This window comes from Calidris pugnax, unplaced genomic scaffold (assembly GCF_001431845.1).
Source record: "Calidris pugnax isolate Ruff unplaced genomic scaffold, ASM143184v1 scaffold82, whole genome shotgun sequence".
Classification (NCBI taxonomy): Eukaryota; Metazoa; Chordata; class Aves; order Charadriiformes; family Scolopacidae; genus Calidris; species Calidris pugnax.
Window position 1 is genome coordinate 3,934,134 of NW_015090833.1, and position 17,799 is coordinate 3,951,932.

Here is a 17,799-nt window from a genome sequence, read left to right on the forward strand (position 1 = left end):
CTGCCCTTGCTGGTTGTGGAGCTGCTGTTTAAAGGCCTGGTTCAAAGCCCATTTATGAAAATGGAGAATCTTCCACCAACTTCAATGCTCCTGGGTCCATATTGCAACACTGACTGACTCAGGGGAAAGGATATCATCCCACACGACTTTGGCCACTGAGGCATAACACTTTGCAGGGTATAGTCACTCTTCTTCTACTCCCCCAGCTCTGCTTCATTATTTGCTTTTCCTGAACTAGAGACAGGCTAAGCCTCTCACAAGGCTGTGCAAATGACTGATACGGTCAGACGGAAAGGACAGATTATGAAATGAAAACACACGGGTTGCTTGTGCTCCAGACCCTTTCCACCTCCTCCCTTAAACCACTGTGATTAAAACCACACAGAGCTGCTGGGCAAAAAAAAAAAGAAAAAAACAAAGAAAAGGAGGATGACCCATGCACTCATATCCTGGCAATTTGTGGGAATTGTCTTAACACGCCCAGAACAAAAAAGACCAAATGACAACATCTCTGCATAGACCTAAACCTCATTTCATTACAGCATCTGAGCACATGCACAAGTTCACTACCAGTCACCAAAGACACACACTTCCATATAGGTATCTGCTTACCTTCTATTATGAAAGACATAGATGACACAATTAAGTGCCGCTTAAACATAGATGGATTGTTAAATCAAAACCTTAGAATATCTTCTATATTTTCACAAAACCTACTGGCTTAGCAGAATTATAATACAGTGAATTATAGTTTCATTAAAAAACCCTTAATTTGGTACAGTTCAGAGGAAAACTGCTCCCTTGTCTCTGGCTCCATACCCTCTCCCAAGGGTAGAGTGGCTCTTCTGAAAGAATTTTGTTGATGCTTTAAATCAGAGGGCTCAGCAATGGCTTCCAGTCTTAATCTCCTTACTCAGTAACACACTGTCCTCACTAGAAGGTGAGCTCCTGTCATGGTTGTCCCTAAGGAATAATTTCAGCCCATGTTGACAATCAGTAAGACATTCTTAGCTTTTTCACTAACTTGTTTTGCATCTGTAAGCAAATTTCTTTCCCTTTGTTGCACTTTGATACCATGACAGAAGCTGATTTTATTAAATTCTTTGTAGCTCAATAAATTTATCCAAAGAGTTTTTCTTGAGGAACAGGCTGGAGCAGAAGAAATAGACTGGTACAGGAGAAGCTATTCCTTTAGGAAAAAATTCTTCACAGAAAGAGTGGTCAGACACTGGAATAGGCTGCCCAGGGAGGTGGTTAAGTCACTATCCCTGAATATGTTTAAGAGTCGTCTAGATGTGGTGTTGGGGGATATGGTGTAGGGGAGAATTTTGTAGAGTAGGGTTGATGGTTGGACTCGATGACCCCAAGGGTCTTTTCCAACCTGAGTGATTCTAAGTTTCTATGAATAATAAAAAGGTTAAAAAGTGTTGAAGTAGCCACTGGAACTTGGACACCACCAATTCCCGAACACTCAAGAGCTCCAGTTCTATACCCAGAATACAGTGCACTTTAAAGGAAGAAATTATCTAATTCAGCCAGTAGCTTATCCTTCTTTAGAAAGGCTTATGCCTAAACCCGAGACAAATTTGTTTATATGAATAATCATAAAAATGAAAGGTCTTCAGAGTGCCTTTGAAGAAAATTGAATGAAATCCTAAAAATACCTTCTTTTTGTTCCCGATAAGGATTTGTTAACATTGAAAAGTCACTGTTTGTTCTAGTTTGTCTGTCATAGTGTGTTCTAGTTTGTCTTTCATAGTGTACTACATTAATTTTTTGTTCTGAAAATACACACAGCATTTCAACCGTTCCATTCTGATAAGGTAAAAAATTATTTATTTTTTTCAAAGTAAGTTTCATTTAAACTGACATACTCCCCTAGCAAATTTCAGTTTCATATGAGGGACATCTCCCAATACGCAAACGTTCTTTTAAATAAATTCCAAGCAGCATTATTGAGGAATAGTTAATCCCAGATTTTAAGATTCAAGACTTGCTAGTTACTTGCATGTTAGTACATGGGAATATTTTACTGTTTTTCTAAAGACAATAAGCCAATATTGCCTGCTGTTTTCTTTGCACTAGCATTGACTGTTTTCATCCTGCTCTCCTAGTGATCTTCGATACAAAGAACACAATTACAGCACCATAATTTATAGCTAACAAATTCCTTTGGCACCTATCAATTTCAAAAGTAAGAAAAGCCCTATGGAAGGTAAAGCCCTGCACTTCCCATCTGCAGCCCTCTTTACATCACTGCTTACGTGTAGACTTGCCTTGCTTCTTTATAGCACAAAGTGTTGTGGGGTCTTAATGACAGCTCTGACTCACACTCACTGAGGAAAACAACTGAGCCGTGTTTTAGGTATTTTTTGTTTGGTGGTTTGTTGGTTATTTTGTGTCGTGTTTTTTTGTTTTTAAAAGACAAAACCTCCCCCACAAGTCTGCCCTGCTCTTCAGCGGAGGTTACCTCCTCCACAACTGCCAGCAGAAAGGAAACAAATCTACGCTTCTGCTGCTCTGCTCCGGACTCTGGTGTCCTGGCGCTACAGGACTTCACATACAGAGATGAAGCAAACATACTTCCTTCACTCAGCTACATGGCACACTGCTATGGTTAGTTCACACATGAGCACTGATGAAAACTCATCACATTTGTAAATAGATGTAAATCAGTATATTATTACTTTCCCAAGACAAGGGAAGATTAAGCAAAGGATTAATATAAATCATTGCTCTCCCAGTCCTGCTTCAGCCCCAGTTCCTGTCTGAGAACCATCATTTGTCAGAAAATGGATGTGTTACAGATGTTGGTAGAGGGTTAATCTAGTCTTGCATACATGCCATGCAATGCTGATGCACAAAAACATATACAAGAAAAAAGTAACTAGGCTTGTGCAGACCATTGTACAGCTGTACTAGATGCAAAAAGGAACAATCGGCTGTCTCTGCAGGGTGATATTAGCACAGTGAGGCCAGCAAGCCTGTGGCCAGAGACAAATACTAGAGTACAGCCAGGATGTCACTTGAGGACACAAGCTGAGGGCAACTTAGACATGCAGAAAAATTCAGACAGTATTTACTGCAGAATTAAATAACCTGTCCTGAAACTATTTCAGTATCCCTAAATGCTCATTCACTATAACACTTGCTCAGATAAACATGGGGGCTCACTTTGAAATGAAAAAACCATCAGTTCCCTGATGGAAATAACAGGGAAAATGTCTTAGCGTTATTCCTCAAATATTTTTTAAGGACAGTTTGCAGAAGGGAGGGAACTCCCTGAACACCTCGCTCTGCCTAAATATCCTTTCCCCCTTTGCTAAATAAAAGTCTTCTGAAAGCTACAACAGTTCCTGTAACTTTAAACCTGGGCTGAGATCATAATTTCAGTACTGACCAAACAGAGTGCAGAGGGCGGGCCTGCCTGGTCTTTGAGGACCACCGTAGGCATGCTCCCACCCCTTGGCTAAAGAAAATAATGCCGACTCCACGCAGTTTTCTTTAGCTGTACAGTTATCATCTGGGAAAACCTTCCCCCGTTAGACTACAGCAGCTAAAGGAATATTTGGAATACCAAAGGTTTTTGGTTTTTGTTTTTTTTTTTTTTTTTGCAGGGATTTTTTTTTTGTTTCTCAGTTTTCTCCTGTAAATCGGGCAACAAGTTTTTGGAATACCAAAGGTTTTTGTTTTTTTTTTTTTTTTTTTTTTGCAGTGATTTCTTTTTGTGATCTCAGTTCTCTCCTGCCTCTCAAAAAATTAATCAGAACTTGAATCCATCTGGTCTCAGCGTTGGAAAGCTATTCTCTAAGCAGAGCAAAGATGTTTATTAAAGTTCAATTCTTCATCTTCATTCTAGGGAGCGTGCCTTTCATAGCACTTGCTGAAGAAGGTAAGAAGAAACTTTGGTTAAAATTATTTCCAGTCATTTCCTGTAATTTAACAGTTTCTGTGCTAACTCATAGGCAATATGTATAGTTGCTCTGTCTTGTTAATAAAACTTTCGTTTGAATTCTTAACCTACGGCTAGGCATTTACTACGGCTGTAATCAGGAAAGAAACATATCAAAAGTTTTCAGAAAATAATTTTCTGTGTGTGTCCCTGTAAGGGAAGGAGAACGGTACAAGCAGTCAGGGAAGGCGTTACATCTACAGCCCTTGGAAAAGTCTTCAGTTTCGCTGTACTATATGCAAAGGAGACTGCAAGCAGTAATTTAGTTGTAACTGACATTTTGGTGGTGAAACTCTATGAAAGTATCTTATAAATCTTTCCATTCAAGAGTTCAGCTTCGGAGCTTAGAGGCATTAAAACAACTTAGAATTGGAGCCTTATGCAGGGTTTTGGTAACACTAACTTAGCCACAAGCAATATATGCAAGTGAGGGAAACTAAACTAGGAAGAATTATTACCCAAGACAGATTTGAAAAGTGTTATGTATCTACCAAAAAAGTTTATTTGACAAACTATTTCTTTCAATTTTATAAGATAAAGATAACACACACTTTAGCGTAAAATGGATGTTTAAATCTTTTTACAGCTAAAGGAGAAGAGTGTGATTTGTTAACAATAAATCTTGATTCCAGGAACACAACATTCAAATTCAGTCTTTCTATGTAGTATTTGACTCATTATGAATGAATTGGCCACCAGGCAACATGCCTGCTCTATGACGGATGTGCAAACAGAAAGTTTGTATGTCTGTAGTGGTGAATTACAGCTATCGCTGCTATAGAACACGTTCCAAGTATTAGTACTCTGAAAAAAATAACCTGAAACTTAACACTCTGATCTTCCAAAAGATAAATCTACTTGTCTGGCCTGGATCTGGGGACTCTAACTGAAACGTAGGACCTGATTTTGGCTGGGTGACAGTCACTACCTTTCTGCTGGAAATAGTGGAGCTGTGTCGATACACAGTACGCGTGAATGTTGGCTTGAAACTTCTAATAGAAATTCCTAGAGCTGTGTATGTCACAATATGAAGCTGAAAGTTTGGAGTTATGCTTCCAAATTTCACAGAAAACCTAAAATCAACAGATATTAGGCAAGTCTCAAAGACTGCTTTCTAGGCTTTCTCTGGGATAAGCACCTACAGCTCCCCCAGCAAGCTTATCCTTTAAAACCATCGGTATTACAAATACCAAAGTTTGAAGCCATTAGAAATGAGGCAAAATCCACCACAAATTTATAGAATTACCCAAAGCAGTTCTAGAATACTAGAATTACGGGAAAAAAGGTCTTTTATCTTGAGGCTTTTGGGGAATTTTAAAGCATATTTTCTCTCAACTCTGAGGAGGAGACCAGTAACAACCAGGTTGAGACACTATTAGCCAGAAAAATGTTAAATGTTAATAAGGTTCTGCCTGTTTTATTACCAGTGTAGTCTGCATTGAGCTGCATAGTTGGATCTGGAACACGGTTTACAGTATTTAAGGCTTTCTGTATCTGTTTAGGATTTATGACTTTTTCTTCACATGGTATTAGTCATTTAGGATAACTTCCAAAAGATACACCAGGAAAATAGACTCCAGACATAAAATAAGCAAGTCCCAAATATTTAGCATGTATCACTGCTGTTTACTGATAATCGTAAAAGCATAAAATACTATACTGATGTGGAGGAGAATGAGAATTACCCTCTTTATTCACTTCATTCTTTGTATGTTGAGCTTCCAAATACAATAATGGCAGAAATTAGCAAAAATACAAGAAGAAAACTTAGTAACAAATCTTACATCACTGTCTACCTGAAACACACTCTGTGTTATCCATTCGTGGTTTAAATCCTGACTTAAACAGCCAAGTATTTTGTCTTTCTTACAGCCAAGGACAGCCCCAAGCACTACACAAGCTGATGAGTTTTTAGACTAAAGCATTTGCTATTAAAGGATTAGCAGGTACATTTTTGTCCATTGATCCTGTTCACCATATAAAAACTCAAGCAAATCTTCGCACCCGGGATCAGACCAAACGAGCTGAAATGGAAGCTGGCCTAAATTTTTTCTGGGCACAGCATTGATCAAACAATTAAAAGCACAAGCATTCAAATGAGTGTTTTGCAGAGGCAACACGTTTCCTAATTTGAAACCTTTCCCATGGTGCAAGTATCATTGCAGAGGAGGAGAATACTCTATTGGCTGTCACATAACATGAACAAAAATTAACATGATTGTTAAACAAGTTGCCGCGTGTCACTTGAGCTGTATCAACTGTCCATGTGCCTAATCTTACCTAGAGGCAAATACTAGATGATAACTCCTTATGCAAGTCTCAAAACTGAACAGGTTTAGACGAGGTCATGTTACTTTACATTTGTTTTGGCCTAAAAGTAAGCACATTGACAGGGTAATTTAGATGAAAAGTGTTTATATAAGAAAAGAAATTGAAGTTTACAGTCAACTGTGAAAGCCTAAAAAGTTTTTTTATGTTTTTCAAAATAATCAAAAACAGAATTGGCAAAATTGTAAGGGATTTTTTTCAAAAATTACAAGGGATTTTTTCAAAAGTATTTTGATTTACCCAAACTCTGTTGCCAGTTCAGTGGCAAAACTAAACAATGAAGTCAGGCAACTCTAAACTCTTCTGAAAATCAAATCCTGTAATTGCTGGTACTAAACAAAATGAATACCCAAAAGAAACAGTCACATGTGACTCCAAAAGGGAGCCAGTTTTCTACTAAACAAACATGACAAAACCTTTCAACATGCTTCTGGCTGCATCATGAATGAGGGCACTTGCACATGTCCCTATAGATGCCTTTTGTAAAATGCATTAGCATAATAAGAATGTAGCTCTACATGTCCAATATCTGAAACTTAGTTATCAGAAAAAGGAGAAAAATATCTTACTGGATCTCAGTTTGTGGGTCTGCAAATTAGTGAGTGTCTTACTGTCTGCAGTGTCTTAGTAAAAGACCAGCAGAGAACAAATAAAATTTGCTTTCACTTCACTGGGAAAACAGGAGCTTGCCCATATGTACCTTAAAAGTTAGTTTTTGAATCTGTGTAACTTTATAAGGAAAGGAAATAGTAATATTTAAAAGTTCACAAGTATAGCTTGCATTAACTCAGGTCGCACAGTGAAAACTGGAAAGAGAGGCCAGATTCTCAGCTCTTGTAACTCAACAGCTTCCACTGAAGCCACGCATTTACCCAGATCTGCTACTTTTAAGTCATCTGCAAAAATAAGCAGCTGAGAACCTAGATTTAAAAAGTCCTTATTAATAGATAATCAAAAGACAGTGAAGTAAGGATAGCCCACAGCATGCAGGCTGTTGGGCTCTGACAGAAGCATGCAGTGTGTCTTCCTTGTGTCAGTTGAGGCAAGCCATACATACATGCGTACCACAGAAATGACTACTGTTTGCCCAGCTCTAACATATGGTCTGTCTCAGTTGCACGTTTGTTTTGTTGGTTTGTTTGCTTTTTGTCTGGATGCGGTCAGGGACTACAGGATGGAACCTAAAAGCTGCCAGGTCCTACTACTCTCTGCAGCCCAGACCCGTGCTGCAGCCAGGCAGCCTCTAAAATCCCATTTGTGTGAGCACACAACATACCCTCAGTTTGAAATAATGCTGTAAAGCTCACAGAGTTGTGTGCTGCACAACCTGCTACATAGCATTTCAGAAAAATACATAGGTTTGGGAATATAGATATGTTGGCATGTTCTAAAGAGAAACAAATGAGAAAATTAAGACATAAATTTACTATTGCTTTCCAGCTGTCTCGGAAGCCTGGCCAAAGGCTCTCAAAGGAAAAAGTAACTGTGATGGTCTGCATATTCTCATGTTGCTTTATGACTTCCTTGTGTTTTTCCATCTTTGTATTTGTTGATTACAAACACTACAACATCCAGCATAAGTTGCATCAGAGTAACCCTTTGCGAGGGAACAGATCCACAGTGTACACCATTTCAGGCAAACATACTCTCTGGGGCTTGAGCAGTGTATGAAGTGCTGCTAAATCTGTAAAGGGGACACACAATTCCAAATGCATATTAAAATGTTTTTATGACTATGAAACCCATCCAAATATTAGCTAGTATGTTATTAGTATGAAAGTCAGACTAAACATATCTGAATGGATCTTGCTGGCTGTGTGGCAATAGAAAGCAGCTTGCCAAAAATCCTTGTGTGAAAATTAAAGCTTAACCAGTTTCCAGTTATAGTGTTTTGCATGCATATTTCAAACAAATGAGTTAAGAAATGATCATGCAAACGGTTCTGCTGGCAAATACAAGGGATTCGTAACATTAATCAAGGGGCGTATGTGAAAGGGCGTATGGCTACAGCCTCAGAGTTTTGGGAAGGAAGCAATTCAGGGAAAAGATTAGTTTATTACCGTATTAGAGGTCATTTCTTAATTCCTTTCATCTGCATTTACATATCCCAATATTTGTACACGGACTGTCTGCTTTCTGCTGCAGACCCCTTAAAGTCTGCGGATCCATTACATGAAATGTTGTACTTTTCTCCTTGTCTTGGCCCCAGCGCTCACGTCCTGTCAGCCATGGAGTGACACACACAGTGCTGTAACGCTGCGCTTTGAGGTGCCACTCACAGAACGATGCAAAAGAGACTTAGACCTAAATCACAACTCCAGTCTTGTTGTCCCAGTCAAACCCTTATCGCTCAGAGAAAAGAAAGAAATTGCTAGTAAGACTGCAACGAGTTGCCACAGAGTCATGGGGCAGCAGATACAAATAAGTAGTTTTATCCCGCATTTATGGGATAGCAACTCTGAGGTCAGTGTACTTAGCAGACAAGAAATCAGATTGATACAGCGATGTTGTTAAAAGCATAAACCTTAGAAGACTCATCTCTAGTTCTGCAAGGAATATTTTAAAGGAATATCCCATAATGGAGTTAAATAGTCTCTTCCTTCTTAATGCCCACAGCTCTGTGGCCGATTTTATCATGCATAATGAAGAGCTTAGTAAGTTACCAACTTTTCTTCTTGTGGCTTTGTTTCATAACTTTGGTTGTGGGTCATATACATCTAGCAAGCACTTGAAGAGCTGTTATTTTTCTCTATATCTGCCCAGTTAAATATATTTTGCTTTGCTTTGCTGTGGGTAGCCTATATATGGGCAATGTAGACTATGGTGACACTCAGAAGACATGTGATTTGTTTCAGAAGCAGCCGAGTGGTTGTCACATGGCACTGTAGATTTACACTCTGGCGTTGTTCCCTTGGCTAAGCCAGCCAGCAATAGAAACCAGCTGGAGCAGGGTGTGGTGGCCAGAGGAAATGTTTCTGACAATTCAGCAAAACATTGTCATCATGAGCTACATGGAATACCTGAACAAAGTCAGTCATGCTCCAAATAAGGCTGAGTTAAATCCTTCCTTGTGCATCATGATCCTTTTCAACTGGCAGATACTCTCCAAAGTTCATGGTATTTTGCAATCGAGCTACCTCCATTACACAAAGCAACGCCCTCAGTCTTTGTATGAGGAAACTGCATTAAGCTCTTCAGGATTTAGACAGACAGTACATACTTCCTCCTAAACAATAAAGTCTAGACATTGAAACATATGCCAGGGCATTTCTTTATCACGACATGATATATTACTCCAACTTCCAGAAGGAATTAACAGAAAAAGAGCAAATGCCAATGCTGTGGCCCCAGACAGGCTAGGGGTACTGCAGGTCTCAGGAATTTTGCAGGAGCCACAGGTACAAATGCAAATTTTAGTTCTCTTTGAGAAAGTTCCTTGCCTTTCTAAAATCTGAAAATTTTATCTGCCCAAAGGCTCAAAACCCAGAATCCACTATATCATATTATTCAAAATCTTCATAGCCCAGTTTTGTAGCCTGGATTTGGCAGAGTTGAACCATTTCACAAAAAAAAAAAAAGAAAAAAGAGACACCTATATGCTTTTTTAAAATCTGAAAATGTTTAAGCAATTATAGCAAAATAGTGGAAAACTACTTTCAGAGAAAAATAAGCTGATGAGGTAGGGTTTGGACCTGACTGTGGAATACGTTTAAATTGAAGATGAAGCCAAATGACAGACAAAACTGTATTTGAAAACTACAGAGCTGCCACTGAGACCTTAGTTATTTAAAAGGGAAATACCTTATCAAATTATAGATTTTTTTTAAACTTCCATCACCACGAATAAAAGTTTCCACTGAACTACAGCTGAACAAGATTCCAATAGTGAGATACTGACTTTAAGACTCTCTTTGCTCACAAACAAATTAAGGGCTGTGAGTGAAGAATGCTTCCTCTGAAAGGGAATTCCCGTATCAGGCCATAACTGCCGAGTAAAATATGGCCAAAACAGGATGGTGAACGCACATATACATACTGAGTCCTTCAAACAACACCCCTCAGGCTGTAACAGTTCAGGAAGCAGATACTGAAAAGTAGCAGCCAACTCCAGAGTTTGCGCAGTAATATCTCAAACAGACAGTGCTGTCTCCCAAGTGACCCGGCCCACTAAATTCTTTCTCTTGCTTTTCTAGAGAAGCGTTCCACAAAGCACCTATCTAGCACAGCTGGATAGGATTAAATACAATATCAATAAGATAGTGATAAAAATAAACTTGATTTTTAAGATCAAAGCTTTTGTTTGACGGTTAAGCTGCTAGTTATTTTTTTTTGGTGTTACCAAAAAAAAAAAGGAGCTTCAGTTATTTAAGTAGCAAAGGGGCAACGAGCAATAAAGATTATTTCAGTTCTTGCTAGAGGGAATCCTTTAGGGTTAGCCATTTTTACCTGCTGGTAAAATCACAGAGATAGAAACTCATTCTATTTTGAGGGCTTCTTATTTCATTCTAAGCTAAAATACAGGCCTACAACTGCCTTTGCCCACCAGTGTCTGGGTTTATTCAGACTGCTGGGCAAGAAACAAGATCCTACAACATTTTTCATCTTCAAAAGTATCTTTGTTGGTTTTGGAGATACCTGAAAGAAATGGTAATGAACAACAGTTTTACAACTCCCTCTCCTTTCCAACACAACCACTGTGCTTTGAAAGCCACCCTAAGAGGTTTTTCTAGTAAACTGTCACTCCCTGCATAACAATGAGTAGTGAGCTCATCTTCCCCTAAGTAGGTCATGGGACGCTTAGCCATGGGATGTTTTCAAAGCAGTATTAAACTTTTAAAGACATCAAATTTTCTCCTGGTGTGAGAAGTTGCAGCCTGATAGCAGCTGGGGACTTTGAACTGAAACGCACCCAGCTGGAACTCTGGCAGAAAGAGATGCAATGATTAATTCACATCCGCAGCAACGTATAGCTGCAAACAGAAGAGGCCATAGAGCCAGTAGGAGACAAGCAGAGCACTGTGAGGCACTGTTTTTATTTACAGCCTCCTCTGAGATAATATTAAGAACATATGCAGAAACACTACTAACCCTATGGCTCTTGCTACATTTGGCCCACATCAGACGAAACCAACAAATGACTAAAGCACATACACCCTTACATCCCATTTACATCTCTTTGAAGGCAGTGGTATATGTGCCTTGTGCTGGGTACAGGGAAAGAAAATTCAAGTCCAGTAGTTTCTCTCAGTTTCATGTAAATATTTTTTACTTTATTATGACTTTTTCTGACAAAGAGCTATCCAGTATCAAATATTCATTCCTACAAATGCAATACACTGATAACAAATTACCTCTAGTTTTTCTTTGGGTAATAGTTCAGAAGGATCCATTCAGCTACCACCCAGACACCCCCCTGGTGTCAGTCCAGAAAAAGAAACCTGGGAACAAGGACCAGGGACTAATCTCCAGCAAATGCAGCACTTCAGTTTGAATGCAGTATTATGCAGTTTGGATAATCTTGAAGGTCTTGTCCCAAAGACAAGACCTTCATATTGACAGGAATCAGTTTCGTCTGTGAGCTTTAGGAAGTCAATAGGGGAGCCAAATTATTCTAGCTTATTACAGTTAGGGAAAAGCAGCACTACCAAGAATGACCCAAATCCCAGGTGAGCTGAACTACCTTCTGGAAGTATTTATCTTTCCCAACAGACTATAAAAGATATGGGCAGGCAGACACTTTATTTAGGCACCTTTATTAAGAACCTAAAATTAGGCAAGATTTATCTGGGCCACCTCCTTTTGTCAATCACCATACACTGAGGGCAAATGCACTGAAATAGATTTTCTCCATGTCACTTGTTGCCAAGAATCTGCAATAACTTTATCACACAAAGAGTAATTATTTCATGTTTCTTTGTGACATTCACTAATTCTCTGCGCCTTTGTTCTGTGACACTGTTTCCTTTCCTGCCTTTGCTATCAGTTAATTCTTGAGGGCTGAAAGCTACCAGCATGCCAAGAGTATAAGCAGCTTCTCTGAATAAGCTGCTTGTTGTAAATATACAAAACTTATTTCACTTTCTACTTGGGGTTTTTCCTCTAGTAATTGGTTTTCTCCATCTGTGCTTATTTTGCAACTGGTGAATAAAGAATGTTTTTTCAGATCCGACTGGGATTACAAGGTAAACTGATCTATACGTAATTAACGTTGTTGAGCTCTGTTGCTATTTCTTTCTTTACACTTAGTCTTTACATAGAATAATCCCCATATTGTACTTTAAAGACATTACTTTATAAGCAAAAGCTAAGAATTATAAACTAGTGCCATATCTTAAAATTCCCTGATATTTAGAAGGTGGCTAAATCAACACACCTATAAGTCAAGCCCCCTTTATGCCACCTCGAGACAATTTTCAAGGCTGCTCACCTGAGGCATTTCACTCAAAAATGCCCAAAGCATTACTTTTACCATCTAACTTAGAAATATGATTTATGATTTAAAGTGATTTATCAAATAACATAAGCTAATGCTTAACTTGAAATCTGGAGTAGTCACATATACCTGAGAGAGAAGAGGGCAATCTTTTCTTAAAAAAACAAAGAGAATCTTTTCTTGGACAAAGTTCTGACTAACCACTGTTTCAAGGCTGTGCCACAGTCAAATGGTGTGTACTTAAGCTTTTTGTCCTACAGCTTTGTACAAGAGCATAGCAGAATTCGAAGTTAAGCCAAATAATTTTGTACAGGGGCAGGGAGGTAGAACACTACACAGATCCCGTGTTTAGCAAAATTTACATGTCAAAGTAGAGAAAACATGTGACTACGAGTAAAATCCTAACTCATTCTCTAAAATTTTATTCAGCGAGCTCAGTTCTAGAAGGAGAAGAAAGTGCAACAATTGATTTCAGAGACAGAAATGACACAGAATTCGAAGAATTACCAACCCTGGTGAGTATCATTCTAAACAGAGTTCATATTCCTGGTATTGGCTGATAGCTTAGATTTTGAATAATCATTATAAATTATAAAGAATAACCTTGAGTTCTAACATTAAAAAAAATAATTTAATGCTTTAATGCTTTAATGCTTTTGCTTTGCAAGCAATCAGGCTGGAGGTGACAAAACTGAAAACAATTTTGGCAGTTGTGGGCGTGAAAAGCATTAACCTGCATTTTGAGGTTATATGACCTAGAAAGTGTCTAGCTGAGAAGACAAATCACCTTACGTTGTGGTTTTTTTTTATTTGGTCACTGTACATAAGTCAAAATCAGAGGTGATAGCTAAGAAAGCATCCACAGGGCACCTGACAAATTTAAATGCTTATTTCATATAGGCAGAGTGCATGTACTGAGGCTTTCTTTTCCCTCTTTTTTTCCCCCCCAACTCTTGTAGTTGCCCACAAGACTACACAGTGTAACAAATCTCTTGCAGTTTGGACAACTGATGACCACAGAAAGTGCATTTGCTCCAACTGAAGACAGTGAAAATTCTACTGGTTACGAAGCTAACACAGAAAATATTGATGGTAAAAAAATCTTTCATTTCTATTTCATTACCCTAGAATGGTTCGGGTTGCAAGGGACCTTAAAGACCACCCAGTGCCACCCCCTGCCCTGGGCAGGGACACCTCCCACCAGCCCAGGTTGCTCCAAGCCCCCTCCAACCTGGCCTTGAACCCCTCCAGGGATGGGGCAGCCACAGCTTCTCTGGGCAACCTGTTCCTACTGCCATCTACTAAACAATATGATAAAGTGGATTCTGACCTGTTTACCTTCTGCCCGCTTAGCTGTCCTCCAAAGAGCTTGCTGAGTACCTATGCTTTTTTTCTGATTGTATACAGAAGAATGTAGGGGCACAAACAAATGGGTATATGCTCTATAAGCTTTTGGACTAGGATTGTTCTTAGTGGTTCACCCTTACGCATATCAGTAAAGAGTAAGAGCTCTCAAATCATGATAGAGTTGATAGAAGTTTTCCTTGGATATAGCATTATAAATTGGGATGCAAAACTCTGTACAAAGCAGAACACATAATTAAGTAATTATTCTCTTTCTCGCTTTACAGGTGGACTGAGTGGGGAACCAGAGAAAACTGAAAAAGGTATTAAACGAAAGAATTGTTTATAAAGACAAGGGAGAACTTAACTGCCAGGCAATACCCTTCTAGAAGCCCCTAGCTATGCCTATGCTATTCTTAAATAAAAGTTTCAGGAGGAGCTATGACCTGCTCCCTGATTTGCTTCCTCTAGTTCATCTGATGACCATCTCCACAGGCACATCTACACAGAGCCCTCCAGCCCAAAGACACTTTTGCGGGCCAGAAATAAGCCTGATAAATTTACCAAAACTGCTCCAGAGTTCACAAAATAAGAGAGTTTTCCCCAAGGAGTGGGATGCAGCAGAACAGCATCAGTTCTATCAGTAGCCTCTTATCAATGGTCTCTGTGAGAAACATGCCGACATTACCAATTTCCTCTTTCAGGTGGTCTGGAAACAATTGCACTGGTTGGAATAATTATTGGAATCATAGTTGCAGTTGGAATCCTTGCAGGAATAATCATCGCTGTTGTAAGGAAGATGTCAGGCAGGTACTCGTAAGTAAATTGCTAATCAAGCTTTTCAAACAAGCGTCATCCTCTAAGCAAGGTCACAGGAGTTGCTTTGGAAATTTCTATTGCTTCTATTTTGACAAAATAACATATTTGCATATTATTCAGTGCCTATTGGTTCAGCAAGAGCTGCCAGTGTGACGTGGGTGATCTAAATCCCTTCACGTGCTTCAGGAAAATTTTCCAGATACTGCATGCATGCTGTTATAATATCCATCAGGTGCATGAGGTTTGGATTACTCTGCTGCACAGAGGTAAAATTCACTACAAAGTATTACAGGACCAGCTTCTGGAAGTGCTGGCTGACATGTGAACACTGACAAGAGACCCTTATCTTATTACTCTGGACATTTGTGGCAGCTGTTTTGGTTCATTGGTTCCATGCAAATCTGAAGTGCTCGACAAACTCCAAGGTAGTTAGAAAACCGCACTACATTTAACAAATACTATTCACCCAGCATTGGAAGAAAGCAAAATATGAACTGGGAAGAGAAATAAAGTGGTGACAGAAAAGACAAGGAAAGGGAGGGAAAAAAGATCATGTAACTAATATTTGGGTAACTCTGAACAACAATAAAATGTCTATGTTTTCTGTTTTACAGGCCCTGAAAATAGGTGAAACAAGCAACCATGCCATTCTATGCCGGAAAATACAAGTGCTTCTTATTTTATAAGAACTAAAGACTATTCCTGTATTGATGTGAGAGATGATCCATGGAAAACGTGGTTGAAGAATTTCAGATCTATGGGGATCCCACACAGCTCTAAGGACTCTTCCCGCCCTCGCCCCTCTGTGCCCCAGACTACAGAGTATGGAACATTTCATAGGATTTTTACTAACCAGGACCTTACTGGAAGAAAGAAAAAAAGATTATGCAGTAAGGAAAAAAAAAAAAAAAGCAGCAATGAGATTTAAATCTGAAACCTGATTTGCAGGTAAAACATGCTAGCTTTATTTTTAAACATTACCAAAGATTAATTCGCATTACGTTTTTTCATTTCTTTAAAAAACATATCCAGAATCTTCTAAGTCTTTTTGGCTGGTTGATGCTTGTGGCATGTTTATCTACCAAGTGATGTATCAAAAAGGAAGTATTTGTTACAGAGAGAACCAATTATTTACAAATGTAGAAAATACTAACTATTGGAAGCTAAAATCTTTCCACTATTGATATAGATTTTCTGCTCTTGATGCTTATGTTATTATGTGGCAAAATATGGTAGGCTCAGCTGGAACTGCCCTACCAACGGAAAGCTTGCTCATCTGACTGCTGCACCAGGAATTTCCTGTCTTCCCTTGTTGCAGAGACATGCAGGGATTGAAATACACATCCTGAATTAAAGGGTGCTTGGAAAATACCCAGTTTTGATGGGTCACTTTAGCCAGTTACTCAGCACGCTTCAGAGCTGACATGTAGAAGCTTCTGAATTAGTGTAGACAATTTTTTTTCTTTATAATTGTCTAATTTTCTTGTTGAATAACGTGTGCAACACTAGATAGGAATATGACAATGAGATATAATGTATTTTTGAACTCTTCAACTTTTCTATGGCATATTTAGGGCAGCAGTACCTGAATTCAGAGAGTTCAGAGCAAAGGCTTTGTCCAAGTGGCTGCAATGCATCATGTCTGCTGTAAAAATCATGATAATCCATATGGTCAATAATTGTTAATCATGTCAACTTCTCTAGATTTGCTTTTCTGTTTCTTTCATGTGCCATGAACTATCATATCAATCCAAGCTTTGGAAATAAAAATTATAATGTAGATGGTCTTATTTCACAATAATTGTTCTTTATTTTCTTTAAAGAAAACCTTATAAAATGTTTTAAACTTCCCTCAAATTTCCTAAATTATTTTGCTACTTGTCTTGTCACTGCAGTGTCTGTAACCAACTCATTTGACACAGATAAATGAAACTATCATCAAAACTAAACGTGAGAAAAAGATTTAGAAGTCTTTTTATAGTGCAATTCTTAAGCTCAGGTAGTGGAACATTCGGTCTGTGGTGACCGATGAGAGTAAGTTTTATCTTTGTTCTGGTCTGTGCTGAGAACTGCAAACCAGGTCCAAAGGCTGTGATTTCCAGCTACGGGTGCTTTTTTTTGGTCTCATCTATAAAGAGAAACTAGTCTTCTGAAGTCTGAATTTAGACTTCTTGTCAATCTCAGAATTAAAGCATATTTGGATACAAGTTCTTTGTTTGCAGCTTGCTTTCAGTAACTATAGTTGTCTCCAAATTGCTAAGCTAATACTCCTGGTAATGCCTTACCTGGAACAGTCATTCTCTTCCTTACCAAGGGAAGATTCTAAATTAAAGTTTTCCTACAGGAAAGACTTTCCCCTTGAAAAACTATTCCCATCACATAACAAGCAGTATCCACAGGTAGGCAATTTATAATGAAATTGAAATATACCTTAACTCATATACTTTGTTTTGAGAGTCTGGTCTGACAATCAAAGTTGTTACATGTAGAGGGAAAATACTGAGTGTGGGTACACAAGGATGCAACTAACGGTAAGGAATTTGCTATGTGTTTGGATTTAAGTACTGGTCCCATGCAGTGAAAATTCAGATACCAAAGCATACAAATTCCTGAATTTGGCAACAGTAGTACAATACCATGGAATAATACATTCATGTGTTGCCTCCAGCACCATCTCATTTAGTTTATTTATGCTTACACTCAAAAGCTGCACAAAACTCAAGTAAGGCAAAAATGATACTACTGTGCAAAGTCATGTATGCACTATATGAAAATCCATAACAAGTTTAAGTCTAGTGTATATCTTAAGTCAGTTCTTTAATAATGCTAACTTGGTACTGGGTATTTTTTGATGTACAAAATCCAAGGCCCAAAAGTGGGCTTGAAGCAGGCTGCAAAGTTTTCACTACCTCTATTGAAGCCA

The 17,799-nt window shown here is 38.6% G+C and overlaps 1 protein-coding gene across 4 annotated transcripts; it reads left to right on the top strand.

Moving 5' to 3' along the window:
- The first annotated feature begins 3,685 nt into the window (after positions 1–3,685).
- On the top strand, positions 3,686–16,674 carry PDPN (podoplanin). Of its 4 annotated transcripts, none has more exons than XM_014941420.1 (6): positions 3,686–3,892; positions 13,143–13,228; positions 13,712–13,805; positions 14,345–14,380; positions 14,762–14,873; positions 15,491–16,674. In XM_014941420.1, exons 1-6 carry the CDS (start codon positions 3,823–3,825, stop codon positions 15,495–15,497), a joined length of 405 nt encoding a protein of 134 aa, XP_014796906.1. In that variant the 5' UTR covers positions 3,686–3,822; the 3' UTR covers positions 15,498–16,674. The 4 variants fall into 4 exon arrangements, with proteins under 4 accessions (XP_014796906.1, XP_014796907.1, XP_014796904.1 ...); XM_014941421.1 differs by having other exon boundaries at positions 14,762–14,867; XM_014941418.1 differs by having other exon boundaries at positions 3,703–3,892; positions 13,673–13,805.
- Positions 16,675–17,799: the final 1,125 nt, after the last annotated feature.

What these genes read in the sequence shown, in the direction of transcription:
- PDPN (XM_014941418.1), top strand. Translation starts at nt 3,823, where the DNA reads ATGTTTATTAAAGTTCAATTCTTCATCTTCATTCTAGGGAGCGTGCCT. An exon ending in CATAGCACTTGCTGAAGAAG is followed by an intron (nt 3,893 to 13,142) that starts GTAAGAAGAAAC and finishes AATTTTATTCAG; the next exon opens with CGAGCTCAGTTCTAGAAGGA. An exon ending in TAACACAGAAAATATTGATG is followed by an intron (nt 13,806 to 14,344) that starts GTAAAAAAATCT and finishes CTCGCTTTACAG; the next exon opens with GTGGACTGAGTGGGGAACCA.